The sequence below is a fragment of the Carlito syrichta genome, unplaced genomic scaffold, assembly GCF_000164805.1.
Source record: "Carlito syrichta isolate Samal-C Ts95f unplaced genomic scaffold, Tarsius_syrichta-2.0.1 Scaffold315168, whole genome shotgun sequence".
NCBI classification, from domain to species: domain Eukaryota; kingdom Metazoa; phylum Chordata; class Mammalia; order Primates; family Tarsiidae; genus Carlito; species Carlito syrichta.
In genome coordinates this window covers 169,489-192,033 of record NW_007259264.1, presented here as the reverse complement: position 1 = coordinate 192,033, position 22,545 = coordinate 169,489, and the positions used below count along the sequence as shown (strand labels likewise).

Below are 22,545 nucleotides of genomic sequence, written 5' to 3'. Positions count from 1 at the left end.
CTCCACCCATAGCCCGCCGCGCCACCACTAAACTGCCAATTTCTATTGGTCCATGGCTCTGGTCCCAGGGCGGGACACTCCCACGGACTCGTTTCCCATTGGTGTATAGGAGAAGGGGACGGGAAAACCCTTGACAGCTTGTTTGCAACAGCCATTGGCCAACATTCAAGTCAATCGATTCAGGGACGCCCGGTTTGCGCGCTCTGATTGGCTGGAAGGACGACGTCACCTTCCCCTGGGCACTGTCGCTTTGGGATGGAGGAGTCGAGGAGCTGCTCTGGCTCCCGCGCAGAGAAGCAGGGGCGACTACAGGTGAGGTCGGTGTCGCGGGGCAGGGTAATGCGAGGTCCGGGGCCCGAGACGATCCGGGACCAGGCGCCCAACTTCTCTGGCTCCGTTTTCCCAACTCTGAGAATCCATCCTGAGGAGTCAGTGACCTCGCATCTGACGGTCGTGATTTTGAGCTTAGGATGACCATCAGGTGTCCTCGCCCTGAGTATCAGTTTCTTTAAGAAATGGGGATCACAAAAAAAAAAAAAAAGAAATGGGGATCACGATAGTACCTGTAGTGGGATTGAAGTCTTAGTGTAATAAGATAATCCACTCAAAACCTCATATAGAGGGTCATTTTGCATTTATAAAAATACAAAACGCCTACACCCGTAGACCCCCCCAACCACTTTTTAGGACTTGGTCTTGCATAAAGCCTCACTTAAATGTGGGCGTAACGGGTGTTTTCTGCAGTATCGGCTATAATTGTGATACACTGGAAACTGCCTAAATGTCAAGGAAAGAGTTCTTTCTGGCCCGTGATTTCATTTAAATTTCTACCTTCAGTAGTAGAAGGAGGAGGAGGAAGATTTCAGACCATGAACACAGCCAGTAAGTAGCTATGGGGTGATTATTATGTGCCAGACATTCCTGTTTCCTTTGCATCAACTTAATCTTCCTAACAACCCACTGAGGTGGGTACAGTTACTGCCTCTGTATAACATTGGGGGAAACAGGTTCATAGCTATTTATGTGATTCAGCTAAGATTATACAACTGAGGAGTGGAAGAGCTGGGGTTTGAACCCCCAACTGTCTCAGTATGTCCAGTTGACTGCTGCGCGGCACTGCCTTTCTGGTACATAGCAAGTGCTGGATGGTAACTGCCTTTTTTGTAATAACGATAAGTTTGAACAAGGCATTCTCTAAGAACTCTTCCTGCTGGCTCTAATATCTAGGGATCTTTGCTCTTCTCTCTGACTTTTCGTTTCAGGATTCCCAGGAGCCATGTTACCAGAAGTTCTGCTGGTGTCTGCTCCAGGGAAAGTCATCCTTCATGGAGAACATGCAGTGGTCCATGGCAAGGTAAAAAGTCCCTTCTCAGTAAGTTAGCAAAAAGATGATAAATGAAGCCTTCCCAGTAGAATGATATCACCTAGAAAATGAGCTTCAGAGGTTTGTGGATTGAGATGTGGGGCACTCAGATAGAAGTTGTAAAGATGATCCAGCAAGGGAAACGTGGGTTATCTCATTTAACCGTTATGGCTACCCCCTGAGGTATGCCCTTTAATTATCCTATTTTACAGATGTAGAAGCTGAGGCTTAGGAGAGAATTGGTAACTTGACCAAAGTCCCACACACCTTGATGGAGCTCAGAGTAAACCTAAGTCTGTCTGAACCCAAAGCTTATGTTTTTACCATTCCTCCACTCTAACTGCCATTCTTTATGTTCTCGTATTTCTCTTTGAAAACATGGTGATTATGAAGAAGTGATTCCTTGGTGTTGAGAACCTATAAAGTTTTGCATGCAGGAGTTAAAGTGGTTATTAACTCCTAACAGATTGGTTGTGGCTGTGCCCAGGCTTACGGGGGTATGCCAAGGTCTATTAGCAGTGTCTGCCAAGGGCATGGGTGGGAGTGGCCTGGATGCTAATATCTGCTCTCTTCTCAGCACATTGGCCCCTTTGCCACTTGTGCTTAGGCTTTTTGCCTTTGACCTTTATTTTATAGGTAGCTCTGGCTGTGGCCTTGAACTTGAGAACATTCCTCCGGCTTCAACCCCACAGCGATGGGAAAGTGGCCCTCAACTTACCAAACATTGGCGTCATGCGGACCTGGGATGTGGCCAGGCTTCAGGTGCTGGATACAAGCTTTCTGGGTAGGTGTAAGCAGGAAAAACCAGCTGTCCTAAGAGCCTGGGTCCTGAGAAGAGTGTGGAGGGAGGGCAGCTGACTAGTTATTCCTGACTGTTTCCCAGGGAGCCAGGGCCAGTTGTTCCAGGGTTGTTTTCTATCCTGACTGCATAAAATTACTTTCACTTATTCATTTAAAGTGTAAAAGTATAAAAACAAGCTGATTTGCTGTGGGCTATTGGAGACAGAGCATCAAGGTCTGTGGTTAAGTGAAGCAAATGCAAACAGCATACATATGCATTTATGGATAGTATGTATATAGATGTATAGAAAAAGTTCTGGGAGACACACATCAAACTGCAATGATGATGAGTCCCTCTGGGGGTCCTCGGGCCAGGGTGTAGACAAAGGAACCCTCACCTTCTATCGTGATTTTGGCAGGGAGAATATATTGGCATTTTATATAATTAAAAATTATTAAAACTAGTAATACTTATTATTAAAAAATAACAGTCAATACTGGGAATTGCAAGTAAGAAAGGATCATCTAGTATCTCCCTTTTTCCCCCCAATAATGACGCTGAGCATTTTGATATTAATTTTTCTGGGTTCTATAGATAGATAGTTAGAGTAAGTAAGATAAGGCAATCTCCTGATTATTTTTTAATTTTAGTTTTAACTTTTGTGTGTTTTTTTAAGACAGGGTCTTGCTCTGTCACCCAGACTGGAGAGCAGAGATACAATCATAGCCCACTACTGGCTCAAACTCTTGGGCTCAAGTGATCCTCCTGCCTCAGCCTCCTGAGAAGCTGGGACTACAGGCACACGCCACCACGCCCAACTAATTTTTTTTGGTAGAGATGGGGTCTTGCTATGTTGTCCAGATTGGTCTGGAACTCCTGATCTCAAGCGATCCTCCCACCTTGGCCTTCCAAATTGCTGGGATTACAGGCATAAGCCTTTGCACCCAGCCCTGATATCTTTTTTTTTTTAACCAAAACTGAGTCAGGCCATATAAACCATTCAGCAGTATGTATTTTTTCTTCTGTGTATCAGGACTATCTTTCCATGCCAATAAGTAAAGTCCTGTTTGCCGATTTTTGATAGCACTGGAAATGTTCCATTTACCCATAGCAGGCCAGCAGTCTCCATCAGTGGAGTCCCCACCTACCTCAGAGCTGGTGTGCATTTTCTGTTCTCGTTTGCCATCTCCTCTCTGGGCTAGTGCCTCTGTTTAGAGCAGTGTTTCTCAGCCAGGGAAGGCAAATGAGGGTGTTTTTTTTTCTCTAAACTGCACCCGAACCCTGGACCCCTGTCTTGCGAGAGCCCCTTGAGATGCCACAGCTACTCCCATATGTTGCTTGGAGGTGGAGGAAGAGGTGAAAATCCTCACCTAAAGGCAGCCATTTTCAGGCTCATCATGCCTTGGAATCCCCTAGAGGGCTTCTGTAGTGCTGGTGGCTGTTGCTGTTTTTACCAGTGCAGATGGACTCCTGGCCCTGCCCCTTTCCTACTGAGAGTTGGTAGTTGTGACAGAGGTTTTTGAAAGGGATTCCCTGGGTGATTCCGGGGACACACTCAGTTAAGAGCCACTGCCTTGGAGCATGTGTCAGAAAACGGCCAGCCAGAGTACCCGAACTTGCTTTCCATGGTACACAGGGCCGCCCAGTCCAGAAATGCACCCCGAGAGCTGGCTGTGACTTTTCTGTGTCAGTATACAGGATGGAGGCAGCCAGGTGTGTGGAGCATGCCTCAGACCCCTCCAACTCCTGGGTGAGCCTGCGTGGGTCTCTTAACCCTCTGGGCTTCAGTGAGCAGAGTGCTGCTCCGAGGATCCAGCAGGATTGGAGGTGGATGCTAGGGCTTTGAGGCAGAGTGCAGGGCTTGTTAGTTAGGACTTGATAGTCTCCTTGCAGGAAACAACAAGAGATACCTTGTCTTCTAAGAGGTCACAAGGATCTACCGTATATACTCCTTCTTTCAAAGTCCTTTCCCTCCCTCCTAATAGTAATAAACACAGTGAATATATATATATATTAGAAACAGTGTCTCTCTACGTTGTTGCTCAGGCTGGTCTTGAACTCCTGCCCTCTAGGGATCCTTCTGCCTAAGACTCTCAAGTAGTTGTAGTTGGGATTATAGGCACACGTCACCATGCCCAGCTACAGAGATCGTTTATTGGGCATTTGTGTGTGCCAGGCACTGATAAGTGTGCTAGTATATGCTAGCAGTCTTAGGAGTCTTCAGCCTTCCCTGGGAGCAGCTGGTGTTATTCATCCCTATTTTACAGATGCTAAAATAAAAACAAAGAGGTCAAGTGACTCAGATCGCACAGCTTGTTATTGATACAGACCCAGTCTCTTTAAACCCCAGAGCCCAGGTTCTGAACAACCATTCTGTGTCTGTCACAGAGCTCTGAAATGTTTAGGCTCTCAATATTTACTGAGCATGTAATGGGGGCCCTGACTTTCCTAACACATGCACACCCAACCCCATCTCCCACTCCCTTGAGAGTTTGACCTGAGGCTCAGGGAGTGATCTTGAAAGGAAGCTGGTCAGACTTGCTCTGCCTCCTCAGTGTCTCTGAGGAAAGTGACCCAACCTCCTGTGTGTCGCTGGAAACAAGCCTGAACCTCACCTTGCCCTCCTGCCCCAGCAGCCCTCGCATTTGCTGGTTTTATTTGTCCCATTCTCACTAATTATCTTTTGGGAGAGGTAAATATTTTGGGAGTAATTTTATACTCCCTTTGTTTTTGCTTTTATACAATGAGGGGTGAAACCTAGGCCCTTGTGAAATTGCATTAGCATTTTGTGTGTGTGTGTGTGTGTGTGTGTGTCTGTGTGTGTGTGTGTGTGTGTGTGTGTGTGTTGTATATGTGTTTTAAAACTACTATTTAAGCTCTTATTACATGCCAGGAGCTGTACTAAGAATTTTACAACCCTTATTTAGCTTTATCTTCATGACAATCCTGTGAAGAAGTACTATTATTACCTTTATTTTAAAAGAAGGGAAACTGAGGTTCAGAGAGGTTGAGTAACATACTCAAGGCCACACAGCCAGCAAATGGCACAGTCAGGACTCAAACTCAAGTCTGCCTGAAGTTGATGGATAGACTTGGGTATAAGTCTCGGACCATAAATTCTTGGCCATCCACATTCTGATTCCAATGACTACTTGATCTTTTGTATTCTATTGTTTCAAAAGCATCTGAGAGATCAGGTGTAGTGGCTTACTCCTATAATCCCAGCACTTTGGGAGGCAAGGCAGGAATATTGCTTGAGCCCAGGAGTTTGAAACCAGCCTGAGCAACATAGTGAGACCTTGTCTCAACAAAAAATTAAAAGAAAATTAGTCAGGCGCAGTGTCAAGTGCCTGAAGTCTCAGCTACTCAGGAGGCTGAGATGTAAGGATCACCAACCTGGAATGTCGAGGCTGCAGTGACTGTGATTGTGCCACTGCACTCCAGCCTAGGCAACAAAGTGAGACTGCGACTCAAAAATAAAAAAGCAGCAGGGACCTTCTCACCCACCTATGTCTGCTTGTTTTGCTTGTGGCACAGAACAAGGTGACGTCACACCACCCACCCCAGAGCAAGTGGAGAAGCTGAAGGAGGTGGCAGGCATCCCTGAGGACTGCGCCGCCCCCGAACACCTGTCTGTGCTGGCCTTCCTCTACTTATACCTGGCCATCTGCCAGAAGCAGAGGTGTGTGCATGGCCAGGGGACATCCAGATCCTGGGGGACATCCAGATCCAGTGTCCCATGGAGGAACGGGCAGGAGTACTGTCACTGCTGCTGGAGGACGCATGTGCTCATTCTAGGTTTGAGGGACAGCACCCCCAGCTGTCCCCACCCTGTGCCAGGCACCCGCCTGATGCTTTATGCACGGCATGCTCTTAATATTCACAGCAATCTGGGAGAGAGTTGCTGTCACCATGTTATACCTGGAGAAACTGAGACTCAGCGAGGTGCAGACATGTAGGGCCACGCGCTCGTTATTAGGTGGTAGAACTGGATAGTCGTTCAGACCACTCTATTACGAACACCAGCTTCCTTCTCTGGTCTCTTGGGTTCAGCAGAACCAAAGCCACCCTCCTCCCTTTGATCCACGGTGTGGCCTTGCCTGCTCCACACCGGTAGAGAGGTAGCTTTGTGCCACAGCCCACTGGCTCCAGGGAGGCCCTGTGGTTGGCAGAGTGAAGGTCTGTGTCCACTCTGCCCTCTACAATAAGTTCTGGGTTGTCTGCTCTCAAGGAAGCCAACTCCTGGAGGGCGACGGTACGTGGAGGCAGTGTCACTTGGTGACAGAGCAGGAGCTTGAGAGGCAGCTGCGTTGGTTCAGACCCCAGCTGTGCCACTTACCAGCTTGATTGAAGTGCTTACCCTCTCTGAGCCTCAGCCTCCTCAGCTGTAAAGTAGAAAGAGTAATAGTACCCACCTCACAGGGTTGTTGTGAGGTTAAATGAGTTAATTTCTTTAAAATGCTTGGCACAGAGCCTGGCACACAGCTTGATCAATGTTAGCTATTACATTATTATTACTATTAATGATTTCCTCAAAAACTATAGGGAGGATTAGAAATGCATATGAAATGCGCCTTGCACCATACCTGGCACACAGTAAGTGTTCACGATTGTTTTTTGTCCAGAATGCCAAGGGGCAGCCCTTCCCTCCAGCAGCAAGCAGCAGACACTGACCCAGTGACCGGGTGCTGGCTGAGGACACACTGTAGAAGGCCCAACACCTGCCGTCCGATGCAGGAATTTTCAGCATAAGTGGGGCATGCCCCCTTCAGTGGGGGGGCATTCCACAGTTTCATGGTCTAGTGGGGTGGGCATGTGTCATCTAAAAAGGCACATTCAGCACTATCATTTTTATATTTGGAAAGTGGGAACAGTATTTAGTGGAGACGACCTAACGTGAAGTTTGGCAGTTCTCACTGGGGAATGTACCCATGAGATGCAGCAATTGGGAACTTTCCGGCCCACCGTGACCACATGATCTTAGGTACTGCGAGGAGGGAGAGCACGGGCTGGGGCCTGAAAGAGAGCCAGGAGGTGTCTCTGTGGGTAGTCAAGGAAGGCCCCAGAGGAGGCTTGCTAAGGCCTTGAAAGGCGGGTAGGGATTTCCCCAGGGGTTAAGGAGCAGGGCTCTCACAGGCAGAGGGGCCAGCGTCTGCTTAGAGCAGGGCCACAGAAGAGCCTGGCATGTGGGGCAGGAAGGAGGTTAGAGAGCAGTGTTGGCGGTTCACCGGGCGCTTTCAGGAAGGGCTCGGGTTGGATGATGCAGGAATTGAGATGAATCCGGTACCCAGGAGTTCCTGCCGTTCAGTAGGGACACCGTTGAGGGCAGGAGGTCTCCCTGGGTTCAGAAAAGTGAAAAGTGGGCCAAATGCCTGGAGTTGGGCCTGGGTCTTGGCCTGGGTTCAGCAGTGGCCCCTCCCTGCCTTCAGCCACACTTTTCGCCCTACTGTGTTTCAGGGCCCTGCCAAGCCTGGACATCACTGTGTGGTCGGAGCTGCCCCCCGGCGCCGGCTTGGGCTCCAGTGCCGCCTATTCGGTGTGTCTGGCAGCTGCCCTCCTGACCGCCTGTGAGGAGATCCCAAACCCGCAGAGGGATGGGGCCCCCAACAGCAGGTAACCACAGTCCCCGCCCTAGTCATCCTCCCCGCCCTAGTCATCCTTCCCGTGCATCAGGCTCTGAATGTGCATTCTCTCACTGAGGCCTCCCTGTGAATGGAGAGGGGTCAGATGACCAAATGGCCGGCCCAGGGCTATACAGTGAGTGACGGCAGAATGAACCAGATGGTCAGAATCCAGAGTCTGAGCTCCGGAGCACTGACCCACTTTTGCTCCCCACTTTGCCCCCATCCTGACTCCTGGGGGATCAGGTCCCCATGGTGCAGCAGAAAGAGCTCAAGTCTGGACGTAGAGGGCAGCGAGCTGGGTGGACCCTCATCTCTGCCTTGACCTGATGTGGGACCTGGGGTTGGTCACTCCCCCCTCGCAGCTTCTGTGTCCTCCTCTGTATGGTAATGGCAATGCCCAAAGGGTTCTCGACAGGCTGCACCAGACACTGATAAAAGATAGTGTGATGTGCTGAGAAATTGGCCTAAGGAGGTGTGTTTATTACAGTAGGTGTGTCCTCCCACAGCCCTGGGCCATGTCCACCGGTGGGTTGCCCCTCCACAGTTCTCACTGGGAAGGACCCTGTGAGTCAGTAGGCCCTGTCAAGACAGGCCCAATGCAGACTTTCTGTCACTTGGGGAATGTTCCTCAAGAAACCACCCTGCACACAGGTTATGCAGTTCGTCCAAGGCACCAGGAGCTGCAGACATGGCCCCAGAATCCAGCTAGGCAGGTCTTCTATAAGGCATCTTTCTGAGTCCATGTCGCTTGGGAGAACCCTCCCAATTGGGGGCTTCCAGTCCTGGCTCTGTGAGCGCAGCTATGCTGTTTCAAGGGGTTGCAGGGCTCATGTCTTCCAGTCTAGCTGGCAGAAGAGAACTCCTCAGATGCCAGATGGACAGAGCTGTGCATTCCCACCCAAAGCCCCGCAGCGGGGTGGAGCAAGACCAGAACACACAGCGTGCTGGCCTGGGCCGGAGAACTGTCCTCTTTTGTTTGGTTTTGAACTGAGTTTTCCTTCCTCTGGCATGAAAGCGCTATGGTTTCTGTTTGCCCGGCCCTACTGGTTGCCTGCTAGGGTTTCTCTCGCATCCAGAAATTCCTTTTCTGAGTTGTATAGGTTAAACAGCTGAATTCAGGCTGAGCCCAAGGCCGCTGTGACCCTGATGGGCCCTGTGGATCTGCAAGCTGTGGATATTCTACCCCTGAGCATTCCCAGAGCTGCTCAAGTGGTTCCCATGTGTGTGGTGCAGGTGGGAGGTAGGGCAGGGACTGCTGTTCTCCAGGGGGGCTTCCAGCAGGTGATGAGAGGCTGTGCCCTCAGGCACCACTAAACTGTTTTCCAGTTCAGGGGGCTTGCCTGTTAGCATGCAGGGACAGTCCCTTCTACCTGGGGCTGGACTGGACCTCTTCCAGCTTGGACCCTTGGCCATCCTGTGATGAGATGGTGTCTGGGGAGGGAGGCTTCAAGACAGCTGCTCACCCTTGTGTACCCACTGCTAGTTACAATCCAGGTCAGTGAAGTCCTGATTGCCCTCGGTCCCCGGAAGAGATGCCCATACAGAGTCCAACAGACTGCTCTGCCTTTCAAAAGACAGGGTAACTAGGGGTGCATGTGTGTGCCTGTGTATAGTCCTTCTCATACTGCTTCTAACCAGTTCTGCCACCTCCCCTGAAGACTAGCCGTTCCTTCTCAGAACCCTTGGGGAGCTGGGTTTGGTGGTCCATGCTTATAATCCTAGCACTTTGGGAGGCTGAAGTAAGAGGATTGCTTTGAGACCAGACTGGGCAACATAGTGAGACCTCATCTCTACAAAAACTTTAAAAAATTAGCTGGGCATGGTGGCATGTATCTGTAGTCCCAGGAGGCTGAGGTGGAAGGAGTCTGAAGCCAGGAGGTAGAGGCTGTGGTGAGCCATGATCATGCCACTGTACTCCAGCCTGGGCAGCAGAGTGAGACTGATTAAAAAAAAAAAAAACACCCTTGGGGGAACAAACCCCAGACCCCACTTCCTTGCATTTCTGTGTCAGAAGGGACTGGAGCCCAGTCTCCTCTGAAGACTTGAATCTAAGCCCCTGAAGAAGGAACTGGGTGCAGAGGAGGGGCAAGACTCCTATCTGCTGGGGGCAGGGCCCTGGGCCGGGTCAGCTCCTGGGTTACCGCCCATGTGGATGGTTCCCCTCTTCCCAGGCACGTGGCTGCCTTTCGGTTCCTGGAAAGGTCCGGTTCCAGGCACTGCACAGGCTGAACACTTAGGCTGGAATGCTGTCCCCATGCCTTGCCTTGCTGACACCCCCTTGTCCCCCCAGCTCAGAGTAAAGTGCACCCCATGCAGCTTGCCCTACTCTTACAGAAGCGCCTGCCATGTAAACGCTGTGGTGTGACTGATGTGTTTCTGGTTGTACAGCGATGGCTTCCTGACCTCCGCTCTCTGTGTTAGACTCCAAGGGCCAAGAAGTCAGGGACCTTGTGTGTTTTGCTCTCTGCTTGGTTACAGGCACGTAGTAGTTCTTCAACAAGTACTGAACAAATGCATGTGAAATCTTGTGTGCACCGTGAGGTTAGTAGCTAGGAGCTTGGGCTCCAAGTCAGCAGATGTGGTTCTGACATAGCCGTGACTAGCTTTGGGATACTGTTTACCTACCTGAGCCTCAGTTTCCCCTTCTGTAGAAATGGAATAGTAATCGTGCCTTCCCTGTGGGGCTATTGTGAGGATTCCAGGAGGTGGCCCATTTGAGAAGTCGTTTAGCACAGTGCTTGGCACGTGCTCTCAGTATCATTGGCCAGTGTTCGCTCGTGATCACCACAGCCTCACAGCCACTATGGGAGCTAAAGGGCCACCGAAACCCTCATGTGACAGATGAGGAAGGAGACTTGGGGTGGTTGACTGGCCCAGGTGCCACAGCAAATGAGTGGTCGAATCAGGCCTCGAGTCACCCAGGAACTGTGATTGCAGGGGGCCTGTTTTGGGGGAGCACAGACTGTTTCCTGGGCATTGTACAAAGCATGTGTGTTTTTCCCACCCCACAGAATCCCTAGTGAGAGAGACACTCCTATCCCCATTTTCCAGATGAGAAAACGGAGGGGCAGAGGTGGAGCAGTTGCACGGGGTTGCTGGTAGAGTCTGGTGCTAGGTAGGATGAGACAGACTCACTGTGTGTCCGTAACCCCGCCACTGAGCCTTATCATTCTGAGGTCCCAAATCCTTTTGGCTTCTCCGTCGTGAGGGGCAGTGAGTCCACAGAGAGGAGACAGACTGAGACGGGGTAGGGCGCTGGCTGATCATCCTTCCTCGTAGTGTACTCATGTGTCTGGGTCGGCCCATCTCCGCTTTCATGAGCCTTACCTGCTCCATGCAAGGGAGCCGTCCTGGTGTGCACCAGGCCCGCTGGGGGTGTCTGAGCCTCTGGAGTTTGATTTGTGGTGATGGCACTTGGGCCTGCTCGCAGGCCTTGGGAAGCATCCCACCCTGCTGGCTCGTGTTGCAGGCAGGCTGGGTTCCCATGGCGTGCAAAAGGGCCACCCCCACTGCTCGCGGATACCTCGCCAGGTGCCTCGCCAGCACAAGACACACACACACCAGGCCCCTGGAGGCTGGAGTCATCATCCTCCAGAGAGGAGAGTGGGGCTCAGTGGGGCTAGGTGACAGCCCAGAGCCACTCAGCAAGTGGGAGGCAAAGCAGGGCCACGGGAACCCAAGGCCTGGGCTATTCTAGCCGTGCAGGCGCGTTTCGAAGGGAGGAGGCTCAGCCTGGCCCTTGGCAGGGAGGCTCAGGCCTGTCTTGTCCTTCCTGAGAGGGCTGGGCTCCAGCCTCCTGGCGTCCACCTCGCATGGTGTGCGGCTCCTGTCCTCGGTACCCCCACACGATAACAATGTTCTTCTGTTTCACAGGTGGATGGAGGAGGACTTGGAACTGATTAACAAATGGGCCTTCCAGGGGGAGAGGGTGATTCACGGGAACCCCTCCGGAGTAGACAATGCCATTAGCACCTGGGGTACGTGCTACGTGAGTTTATTTTCTTCCTTTTTGTGTAAACTCTTACTATAGCTGTAGGTGCCCAGGCATGTGTGCTCGTTTGGATGCACAGACTCAGTGGGTTCCAAGGAAACAGCGATTTCCTGCTCAGGGGCATGAGGGATATCCTGGGGCCCTGCCTCACACCCCGAGTCAGAATCTCCAGGGTGGGTCTGGGGTCTGGGAGTCTGCAGCCACAGTGAGTACTAGGCCATCACCATGGAGTGCGCAGACCATGCAGCTGGCCTGTCCTCTAGTGAGGACTCCTGTTTGTGGGCTGGCCAGCCCCGGGCCTCTCCCAGGTGGCCTGTCAGATGAAGCTGGGCAGCTGGGAGGGGCGGGGCCTTGAGCCAAGGCCTGGGGAGAGGGCACTTCCGCAGAACTCAGGCTCCTTCTTGCCCTCAGGACCCTGGTAACTGAAGTTGAGCCGATTCATGTTGTTCAGCCTGTCCCTGGACGGGGCGAAACTCGCACCCAATCCCGGGGCCGGCCTCTCTTCCAGGAGGTGAAAACGATAGCTTTCCCACGCGCTGACCCCCAGTTCTCCCCTTTAGGAGGGGCGCTCCGATACCAGCAAGGGAAGATCTCGTCCTTAAAGAGGTAACTCAGGGTGGGTGACACCCGGGCCCAGAGGCATGGCGGTGTCAGGGAGAGCGCTATGTCTTGTAAAGTATCGTGTGGGAGGGGCCCTAGCTTTCCCTCCACCTTGCAGTCCCCCTGCTGGCTCCCAGGAAGCAGGATCCATAGCAGTTGCTGCTTCCTTCTCTACCTCAGCTCTTAAGCGGCAGAGAGAATAGAGGGAAAGGCGTGCATGACCATGCTCAAGGCCCTCGACTCACCATTCATTCCTTCATTTGTTCATTTGTTCACCTAGTAGGCAAGACTCCCTGTCTTCCCATGTTCCTCATGACGCTGTACTTGGGCCTAGGAGGAGAAAGATGACTCCTAGGCCCTCTGGCCAAGAGCTCTCCACTTGGCAGGGTTGAGGACAGACTTGCCCACAGAAGCTGCCTCAGGACATGAGTGTTGTCCTGATATAGATCCTCAGGGCAGAGGCAGGACTGAGGCCCACAGGAGGCCCATGAGGCTCAGGGTAGGATGCCTGGCAGCTGCTGGCCTGTTTTCTGTGAGTCTGTGTCCGACCCTTGGCAGTCACTGAATTCACATACGTGCGTGTTCATTTTCAGCATCCTGTGTGCTGTTTGCACCACAGTCAGATGTCGGGTGCTGGGAGTTAAGTATGCAGCAAGTGGGAGCCAGGTGCCTCTTTGGCTGTCCCCTCGGGCAAGTTGGTGGCAGTATTTGTCCAGGACACGCTGCTGCCTTGGTGGGCCCTTCTGTGACTGTGAGCTTGGGGCTCTCTCTTTCTTTTCCCAGGGTGGCCCTCTCAACAGCTGGCGGCAGGCCCTGGGTGCCATGGTGTGGCATCCCGGCCCCTATCTGCACCTCTGGGGCTTCTGTCCCAGCTCTGTCGGCCAGCAGGAGCCAAGCCTGCCTCTCCAAGGCTCCATGTCAGGGCTCGTCAGCCTCGGCACTGCTGACACTTAGGATGGGGCATGTTTGGGGAGCTGAGGTGCACCCCAGCCTCTCCTGCTAGATGCCGGCAGTACCCATCAGTTGTGACAACCAAAAATATCTCTAGACATTGCCCAGCGTCTCCTGGGGCAAGACCCCCCCCCCTCAGTTCTGGTCCCTGCTCCACCTGGGAGCCACTGAGGAGCACGGGGCAGATTCTTCCAATGCTGGTGGGGGCGTTGCCAGTACAGTCTCGGCCCCAGTGGGAGCTGGCCCTGCCGGCTGTCCTGAATCCATGAAGAGCTGGAGCTGGAGCGTGCTGAGGACTCTGAGATGTCTGGGCCCGCCCTCAGGAGCCCATGGTCTGTCAGGGGAGGTGGTCACTGCCACCATCGGAGAGGAAGCATCCTCAGGGTTTTGAAGCTGCTGGAGTGGCAGTGGCAGGCACCATAATTCCAGCTGCAGGTCTGGGGCCTCCGTCATGGAGGCAGTGGCATTTCGTTCCCTCGGTGGCTAAGTACAGCGCTAGGCCCTGGGCTAGAAAGCCAACTGGGATGAGGCCTGGGCACTCGAGTGTAGTCACTGGGGAACTTGGGGGAACGATGGAGGGTCTCCAAAGTGGGCATGGGGGATAGCTGGTCATCAGTGGGACACCGGGCAGAGGCTGGGTTTGTGTCTACAGGCCTGGGTTTGTGTCTACCTCTGTACTTTCTGGGTGTCTTCGGTAACTTCTCCCGAGATCTCCTTCTCTCTGATTATTATTATCATTATTTGAGTTAGGGTCTCACTCTGTTGCCCAGGCTGGAGTACAGTGGCACATTCACGGCTTACTGTGACCTTGACCTCCTGGGCTCAACCGATCCTACAGGTGACTTTTTTGCAGAGACGAGGTCTCGCATGTTGCCCAGGCTGGTCTTGAATTCCTGGACTCAAGTAATACTCCTGCCTTAGCCTCCCAAAGTACTGGGATGACAGGTGTGAGCCACCATGCCTGGCCATCTCCTCTCATATATGGGGATCCTGAGCACAAAATCAGAAATGGTATCTATGCAGTGCTTAGCTCTGTGCTGGCCAGGTTTACTCCTCTGCCCGACAAGTATTATTGAGCACCTACTGTGTGCTGGATGCTGGGACCTCAGCAGGGAATAGAGCAATGTCCCACCTTTGTGGAACTCAGGCTTTTGTGGGAGGAGGCAACTACAAACTGCTCTGTGAGAGCTTGTCCAGTGGCCATAAGTGCCTTAGGAGGTCAGGCAGGGCCAGGACGGGAGAGCAAAGGAGGGAGCCCATTGCATGGGGCCCGCAAGGGGGAGATGATGCAGTCAGAGACCTGGGTGGGATTAAAGTGAGTTATGCAGCCTGGGTGGGGGCAGGGCCCCGCCGAGGAGATGCAGGGGCAGAGTCCCTGAGGCAGGGTGAGCGAGAAGGCTGGGACAGGGCCAGGCCCGGAGCACAGTGGCCTCACCGGACACGCCCTGAGTGGTGGCCGCTGGATGGCGTCAGAGCCCTGGGTTTGGTGAGACTGGTAGCAGGCCTGCTTGTGGAGGGCTGGGTGTGTGGGGACTCAGAGCAAACCCACCTTGCCTGCCGGCTGCAGGGCAGGGCCAGGAGCATGGCGGGAGTTCCCAGAAGCCATGTTAATCCCACGGTGGCCGAAAGACGAGCTACCCCCGCCACGCATGCTGCGTCACCACACAAAAACGCATTGTTTGTGGAGGGGCTCAAGATGCAGCCTCCCAGAACACTGCCCTTTTGAGGAATGGCATGTCTTTGAAGAGAAGGGAAGAGAAAAGCCAAATATAGTGTTCATCTTTTGTAAAGTTAAAAAAAAAAAAGTCAGCCTCCAAGGCTGAGAATCGATATTAATTTCATGGGCTCATGGGCGGTGAGATAACGCAGGGTCTGGCAGCCTTTTCCAGGCCAGCTGGGTTTTACAGTCCTGAGCTGTGAAGGGAGCGAATAAAGGTATCAAGGGCTCTGCCCAGCCCCAGCTGTTTCTGCCCAGACAGCCACAGTCCCTGGCCTCCGTCCCCAGCCTGCGGCACACTGAGTGGCAGGCTGGGCTACAAGAAGCGTGGGTTGGGCCTTCGGAGACAGCCAGCCACACGGGCAGTTGGCACCCTGCCTTTAGGGGGGATTACACACCCTCTGGGCCCGGGGGAGGATGCAGCTCCCTGGAGTCGGCTTATGCGGCTGTCCAGAGACATCTGCCCGCTCGGCCAGGGCAGCCGAGGGCAGTTGGCTCCTGTAGCCACAGCTAGTTTGGGGTCCCGGCGCCGTCGAGGCAGGAAGTGGACTCAGCATGCTGGGAGGCCTCCTATTCTGTCAGCAGGGGCGCCACCTACACCAGCTGGCCTGGACACCTTCCCTCTGTGCAGTCCAGCCAGGCCCCGGCCGTTTGAATCTCCAGCTCCCTAGGAGGCCTGCACAACAGAAGCCCAGGCCCTCCTTGCACACTTTGCCGTGGCCACTCTGACCTGACTTGACGCGTGTGCAGCGTTCTGCCCCCCCCCCGGGCGTCTGCAGGCAGCCTCACCTGCCAGCCGTGCTTGCCATCCCACCTTTGCCCTGACTGGCTCTTACCCTCCGCGATATTCAGCCTCCACATCAGGCCCAGGAAAGCCTTCACGGCCTCCGCCCCTCCCCACCATGGCCTGGTCCCCAGGCTGAGCCGTGCCTGGTGCGTAGTTGGTGCCCAAAGCCGAATGAATAAATGAGTGAAAAGCCAAGGGAGGGTGTCCATCCACCCACAGGCTGAGGTGGAGACACAGCTGTGGCCAGTGGCGGGAACCCCATGCTGCCCAGTCTGACGTCGCCTCCCTGGACCTCCATGCCCTCCTTGTGTTGGTGGGGTGGAGTCCCAGAATGCTTCCAGTTGGGGCTGCTTCTCCACCTGGAGTTCAGCATGGACCCACCTCCTCTTCCCTGCAGGCCACCAGTTCTCCAGATCCTGCTGACCAACACCAAAGTTCCTCGCAGTACCAAGGCCCTTGTGGCCAGCGTCAGGAACAGGCTGATCAAGGTGATTCTTGTTCCCTTCCTAGGCAGATTTCAGGCAGGGCCGTGACACAACATTTGGATTTTTGAGGTCTCGCTTTGGCTGAGGGGAATGGCGGGGCAGGGAGCTTTGGGAAGGCTGTTTTCAGCAGGAAAAAAGGCTATCTGCGCCCATGGCCTGGCCAGGAGATGGGGTGGGGATTCCTGAAGCAACTGGTTGGGCTCATTGGACACACTGGCTTTGCGGCAAGAATCCCACTCCTGAAATCGGGCAGCCGGCAAAGCGGAGACCAGGCTGGAAGGAAAGACTTCCCAGAGAAGGGTGTAGGTCATGGGGACACCTCGACCCTCCACCCACTGCTGGGACAGCTGTCCTGTGTCTGCCTGCCCCCGGCCTCACACACCATTTGCGTCCTTTCATTCCCCAGTTTCCAGAGATCATGGCCCCACTCCTGACCTCAATAGACGCCATCTCCGTGGAGTGCGAGCGCGTGCTGGGAGAGATGGTGGCGGCCCCAGCCCCGGAGCAGTACCTCGTGCTGGAAGTAAGCAGCCGGGTTATTCAGTCCACACAGCGGCTCCCCAGAATCCCCGGGGACCAAAACATAGGGGTTAGCCATACCTCTGACCTGGCTATCAGAGTCCTTGGCCTGGGTGGGTACAGGGGTGCATGCCTGTGATCCCAGCATTTTGGGAGGCTGAGGCGGGAAGATTGCTTGAGCCCAGGAGTTCAAGACCAACCTGGACCACATAGCTAGACCTCATCAATAAAAAAACAAAATCAAAGTCAAACAAATTAGCCAGGCATGGTGGCACATGTCTGTAGTCCCAGCTGCTTGGGAAGCTGAGATGGGAGGATTGCTTGAGCCCAGGAGGTCAAGGCTGTGTGAGCTGAGATCATGTCACTACACTCCAGCCTGGGTGACAGGAGAAGGGCTCCAGCTCAAAAAAAAAAAAAGAATCCCCGGGCTGGGCCTGGAGTTTGTGTTCACAAGCAAGCACATGGGTCTTGCCTTACAGCCTCTTCCAGGTGCTTTTGAGCAGTGGAGGGCAGCTGGGAGTTTGGGGCAGTGCCTGGCACATGCTAAGTGTGAAGGGCCAGGTTTAAGGGTCATGCATCTGAAGAGCTCTGGTAGATGGGGACATTGCTGACACAACATTCTCTAGAGTCCAGGCTTCCCTGGCCACCTCCATGCTGTTTCTGCCACCTGCGTGTGTTTCTTCAGCAGCTCTTCAGCGACCTCCTGCTTCAAGTCAGATAGGTTCTGAACTTACTCTTCTGTCTTGGTAGCCCAGTCCCACCATGGGCATCATTCCAGTGTTGGGGCTGAGACCACGAACTCTGGATTAGACTGAACCTGTGTCTGCCACCTCTGCTGGCCTCATGGGAGTGTCCGAAGAATGTCCGGGGTCCCGTGGGTGACGCACAGACATGATGCCTGGCGTGCCACGGCCTCCGTGAGCCAAGGACCGGGCCCCACCTCGGACACGGCCTATCTGGCCGGTGAATGTGGCTGACATCAGCGAGCCATCTGGCTGCCCTCGGAGAGTGACAGCGGCTGCCCGAGCCGGCGCGGCTGGATGGCAGCTGTCCAGGGAGGGGCTGGAGGGGCCCTCCACAGGGGCCCTGCAGTCTCCACATCACCACAGTCCCCACCCCTCTGTGATTTACTGCCTGCTGCAGTCATTGCCCGGTGCCTCCCTGGCCCCAGCACTTGAGTCTGCAGCCACAGCCCAGAAGCCACTGCTCAGCCAAACCTTTGGCGAATGATTTCTCACTTGATCCCCACCACAGCCTACTCGTGAAGTAGGTGTGCTGTCGCAATGTACCGGCAGAGAAACGGAGACCTGAGAGAGGGCTTCTGAGGTCATCCAGCCGGTGAGTGGCTGAGCTGAGCCACGCTGGCTGACTTGTCTGCTCCTGGATTAGCAGATCCTCAATGCACACCTACTACGCGCAGTGCCAGGCTCCGTCTGATTCCCGTGCTTCTGCCCTCCCTCCCCAGCCTTTGTCTTCCTGGCTCTCGATTCCCTCCACGTAGGAAGGAGGGAACGTGGTCCCCTTGAGTAGGAAATTAATAATGATAGAGTACTGCCTAAAATACACCCTGTTGAGCCCCCGGAGAACACCACGGAACAGCACGTTGATTATACACTGTGCATATTTTTGGCTGTGGCAACCGCTGAAATGTGCAGCTCGGCTCCTGGACAGCTTTGCACTCAAACCAGTGAGCTGTTCTCCTGTGTCACAACCTGTCATCTGATCCTTGACAGATTTTGGATCAGAATGTGACAGGTGTCTGGAACCTGCTTCGGTAGCGTGACACGTGGTGTTCAGGCGCAGAGCGAGGCCCCCAGAAGCCCCCACTCACATCCAGCCCGCTGGGCTGGTGAAAGGCACCCAGGGCTGCCACTGGGCCATCATGCCTGTCTGCTCGTTTGTTAGCAGTGCTGGGGTGCGAGGCAGGCAGCAGGGGAAGGCTGCCACAGCCCTGACCAGCTGGCCAGCCCCATGTGGGCAAACGAAGTGGCCTCAGCGGAGATGCTGTAGTGACTGGCAACTCGTGGCACACAGGCATTCCCAGGGCCCTGGAGCAGGGCTTGGGGCTGTTGGCCACACACCACAGGCCCTGCCTGCTCCCCACAGGAATGGGGGCGGCCCCAGTGCCAAGGGTGCTCTCGAAGGCAGGGTGGGCAGGAGCTTCATGTCAGGCCCATCCCGCCTCCAGGGCTGACTCAGGGCCTTACTAGCTCAGTGACCTTTGGCAAGTCACTTGCCTCACTCTGCCTCAGTTTCCCCTTTGTAATGTACCCATAAAAATACCAACAGCAGCTGATGTTTGCAGAGCACTTATCCTGTGCCAGGCATTGAGAAAGACTTGCTGTGTCTCATCCTCACGGCAGGGAGGCAGACACTTATGATCCCTGCTGATGCGGGGACAGCAGGCCTAGGGCAAGGACCTTGCCCCCAGAAACGCAACCAGCCCGCCTGGCTCCAGATGCCTCGTTCTTCCCTTCCCCATGGCAGAAAGTGTGGTGGGTCTCACCCTTAGAGCCGTAGCACGTCACAAGCATTTGGTAAATTGAATGTGCATCGTGGGTGCGGACAGTAGCATATGTTTGTTTTGTTATTTCATCCACACGCATCTTGCTGGATCCTTGGACAGCAGGAGTTTTGTTGTGCCTAATGGAAGAAACCTAGACAAACATCTAGTGATTTCCCACCCCCATGACCTCGCCAGAACTGCAACCAAGCTCTTGTTCTGAAATCAATCCCTGAGGCAGCTATAGGGTGGCATGGTGTATTACCGGAGACCTTTTCTCTTGCAGATGACAGAAAGGTGGGGCAGGCGGGGCTTCATGTCAGGCCTACCTGGCACCTTACAAGCTCAGTGACCTTGTGCAAGTCACCTCCTCTCTGAGCCTCAATTTCCCCGTTATAAAGTGGGTTTAGCAGAAAAGGAGTTGGCTCCTAACTGAGAAGACCAGACATAAATGGCTTTAGGTATAGCTCAATCCAAGGGCTGAAAGAATGCGGTTGGGAATCTCTTCAATCTTCCGTGTACTCTCTGGCCACAGGGCAGGACAGATCATCTTGGCAGCATAATCTGAAGTCAGCTAGTTCAGCAGCTCCAGCAGAAAGAGGCAGAGAAAATGCTGGGAGGACCCTGATTGGCCCACCGTGGGCCACATGCTCATTTCCAGTCCGTTGCCAGAGCATCTGTGGTCCAGCCTAGGACGTGTTCACTGTGGGTCTGGGAGGTTGAGGTCAGCTTCCCGAGGCCTGGGGTTGTGAAGGAAGGAGGGCTGCTTTTGCCAGTGGAGGGGGCAGTGTGCCAGGTATTCAAAGCCATTAACTTGTTCCAAAACATCAGCTGGCAGATGGAGGGGTAGATGCAGGTGGGCACGGTCCTCGGCCTCAGGTGGCCACGTGCTCACAGGCGGAACCCTCTCCCAGGAGCTCATTGACATGAACCAGCACCACCTGAATGCCCTTGGCGTGGGCCACGCTGCTCTGGACCGACTCTGCCAGGTGACCATGGCCCATGGACTGCACAGCAAGCTTACAGGCGCAGGCGGCGGTGGCTGTGGCATCACACTCCTCAAGCCAGGTAAGGGGTGGTGCCAGGCCAGTTGCCAGCCTGGGCTTCTGTGAGGGTTCCACCCAGAGAGTTCCCTTAGGAGGAGAAGAGGCCTTGGAACAGGTTGTGGCTCTGCTTAGTGGCCTTGGGCAAGTTAGGTGACTTCACTGGACCTTTGCTTTCTCGTTGGAAAAATAAGGATGAGAGTGTCTAGCTGGCAAGGTCATTTCACAGTTTTAAGAAGAGGGCGCTTGGGAGCCTGGCACAGGGCTGGGCTGTGGGAGGAGCTCCTGCCACAGCCTGGGAAGTAACCAGGGCGTCGTCCTGGCCTTGATGTGGCCAGGGTGGGGTTTCGTCTTGCTCCAGAACAACAGGGCTTCCTGTTGGCCTGAGGCCAGGTCACGTGCCTGGGGTGTGACACCCCCCCATTGCCTTTGCCCTTAGGGTGGCTCCTGGCATGCAGTGGGCACTGCCTGCTCCGGCCCACCTCTGTCTCCCCCGTGTTCTGCCTGCCCCTTCTGGTCTCCCTGCTCTTTCTCTCCCCCCTCCCCGTGACCATCCTCCCTTCCCCTTTGCTTTGCATGGAGCCCCCCGTCCACCCCAAGGCACCTCCCTCTGCACCCTGAGTGGTGACCCCAGGCCTCTGGAGGTGGCCACACCCTCACTCAGTGACCCCCAAGGGTCTGCTCCTGGCTCAGGGCTGACGGCAATGGTGAGAGCTGGTGTTTCTGGAGTGTGCCCAGGGTACCAGGTGCCATGCCAGGCAGTTTGCCCACATGGTCTGTTAAGCCTCCCAGTAACTCTGGAGGGTAGGTGTCATGAGCCCCATTCCCAGGAGAGTTCACTAAGGCTTGGAGGGGCATCACCTGTCTGAGGCCTCATGGCCAGTTCGTGGCAAGACCAGGTCTGTGTGACTCAGAGCCCCCCAGGGAAGGAGCAAGGCTGGGCACTCCGGCACGCGGGGACCACGGCCTGGAAGGCCACAAGCTTCCCCTCTGGGAGTGGGGCTGCTAGTGGTGACCCACTCTCCCTCCCTAGGTCTGGAGCGGCCGGAGGTAGAGGCCACGAAGCAGGCCCTGAGCAGCTGTGGCTTCGACTGCTGGGAAACCAGCATCGGCGCACCCGGAGTCTCCGTACACTCAGCCACCTCCCTTGACGGCCACGTCTGGCAAGCCTTGGATGGCCTCTGAGATGAGCCCTGCACTATGGCCCACAGAGAAGCCCCTCGCGGGCTTATTCTGAGGACTGGAGTTGGCCTCTGTTCTGGCCAGCAGTGCCCAGCTCCCAACATTGACAGGCCCCTCAGCCCCTGGAATGTGTTTCCTGCTGGCCATACTCCTGCAGTCCCTGCGGTGGACCCCAGGGATACACATCTGTGCTCTGCACTCTCTAGGCAGCTGGGCAGTGGGTCAAGTGGTCCTCAGGTGTGAGGGGCCTCTTCCTGTCTTCCCCAAGGTGCCCGGGGATGCATCTGCTTTGGGTCCCTGCCTTTGCCTGTGGGCTCCCCGACAACCTTGGCTGTGCTGAGACTTCTGTCTTTCTCCCTCTGCCTAGACACCTGCCCTGTCTCTCAGCACTACACGGCCCCCCTCCTCCTCCAGGAAGCCTTCCCTGACTAGCAGGCTGACCCTTGTCCTGCCTCCCTCCCGGTGCACCTGCCACCGGGATCCTTCATTTTTCACAGCCTCCCATCGGTCCAGCCAGATGGGGCTCCTGGGGACTGACCAGGAGGTGGGCCTGCCTTCTGCGCCCTGGCCTGAGTCCCGGCAGAGCGAAGGCCAGGCCGACCTGCTGTCATCCGTACCCAAGGGGTCTGCGGGCAGGGTGGCACAGAGGGAATAAAAAGTTCCGAGCACACAAGTGCTCCACCCGTCCAGGAAGATGCTGACCGGTGGCCGCCCCTGCAGCGCCTTCCTCCGTGCCAGGCCTGGGGAGAGGAGGGGGCCTTGGGTCGCCGGCTGCCAGCCAGGCTGGGCCTTCCTCGACGGGCCTTGCCTGGGGCTGGGGGAGACCAGATGCAGCCGCCAGGCCGAGGCGTGGGCTGGTCGCGCAGCCCCAGGCTCCTCGCCAGGTGGCTTCGCGCCTCCACGCCCTCCCGTGCAGACTTCCCAGGCCCGACACGACCGCGGCCCTTCTGGAGCGCTGCTCAGACCCCGGCGCCTCCCGACCCCGTGTGAACCTCCCAC

The 22,545-nt window shown here is 54.9% G+C and overlaps 1 protein-coding gene across 2 annotated transcripts; it reads left to right on the top strand.

Annotated features, from left to right (window-relative positions):
- Nucleotides 1-1,262: 1,262 nt before the first annotated feature.
- MVK (mevalonate kinase) lies at nt 1,263-22,233 on the top strand. 2 transcript variants are annotated; one of them, XM_008072424.1, is made up of 10 exons: nt 1,266-1,354; nt 2,000-2,147; nt 5,682-5,826; nt 7,602-7,757; nt 11,642-11,745; nt 12,320-12,365; nt 16,212-16,302; nt 16,706-16,822; nt 20,236-20,389; nt 21,398-22,233. In XM_008072424.1, the coding sequence occupies exons 1-10, from the start codon at nt 1,277-1,279 to the stop codon at nt 21,547-21,549; spliced, it is 1,191 nt and encodes a 396-aa protein (XP_008070615.1). In that variant the 5' UTR covers nt 1,266-1,276; the 3' UTR covers nt 21,550-22,233. The 2 variants fall into 2 exon arrangements, with proteins under 2 accessions (XP_008070616.1, XP_008070615.1); XM_008072425.2 differs by lacking the exon at nt 7,602-7,757 and having other exon boundaries at nt 1,263-1,354.
- The last annotated feature ends 312 nt before the right edge of the window (nt 22,234-22,545 follow it).

What these genes read in the sequence shown, in the direction of transcription:
- MVK (XM_008072424.1), top strand. Translation starts at nt 1,277, where the DNA reads ATGTTACCAGAAGTTCTGCTGGTGTCTGCTCCAGGGAAAGTCATCCTT. An exon ending in ATGCAGTGGTCCATGGCAAG is followed by an intron (nt 1,355 to 1,999) that starts GTAAAAAGTCCC and finishes TTTATTTTATAG; the next exon opens with GTAGCTCTGGCTGTGGCCTT. An exon ending in GATGGGGCCCCCAACAGCAG is followed by an intron (nt 7,758 to 11,641) that starts GTAACCACAGTC and finishes TCTGTTTCACAG; the next exon opens with GTGGATGGAGGAGGACTTGG.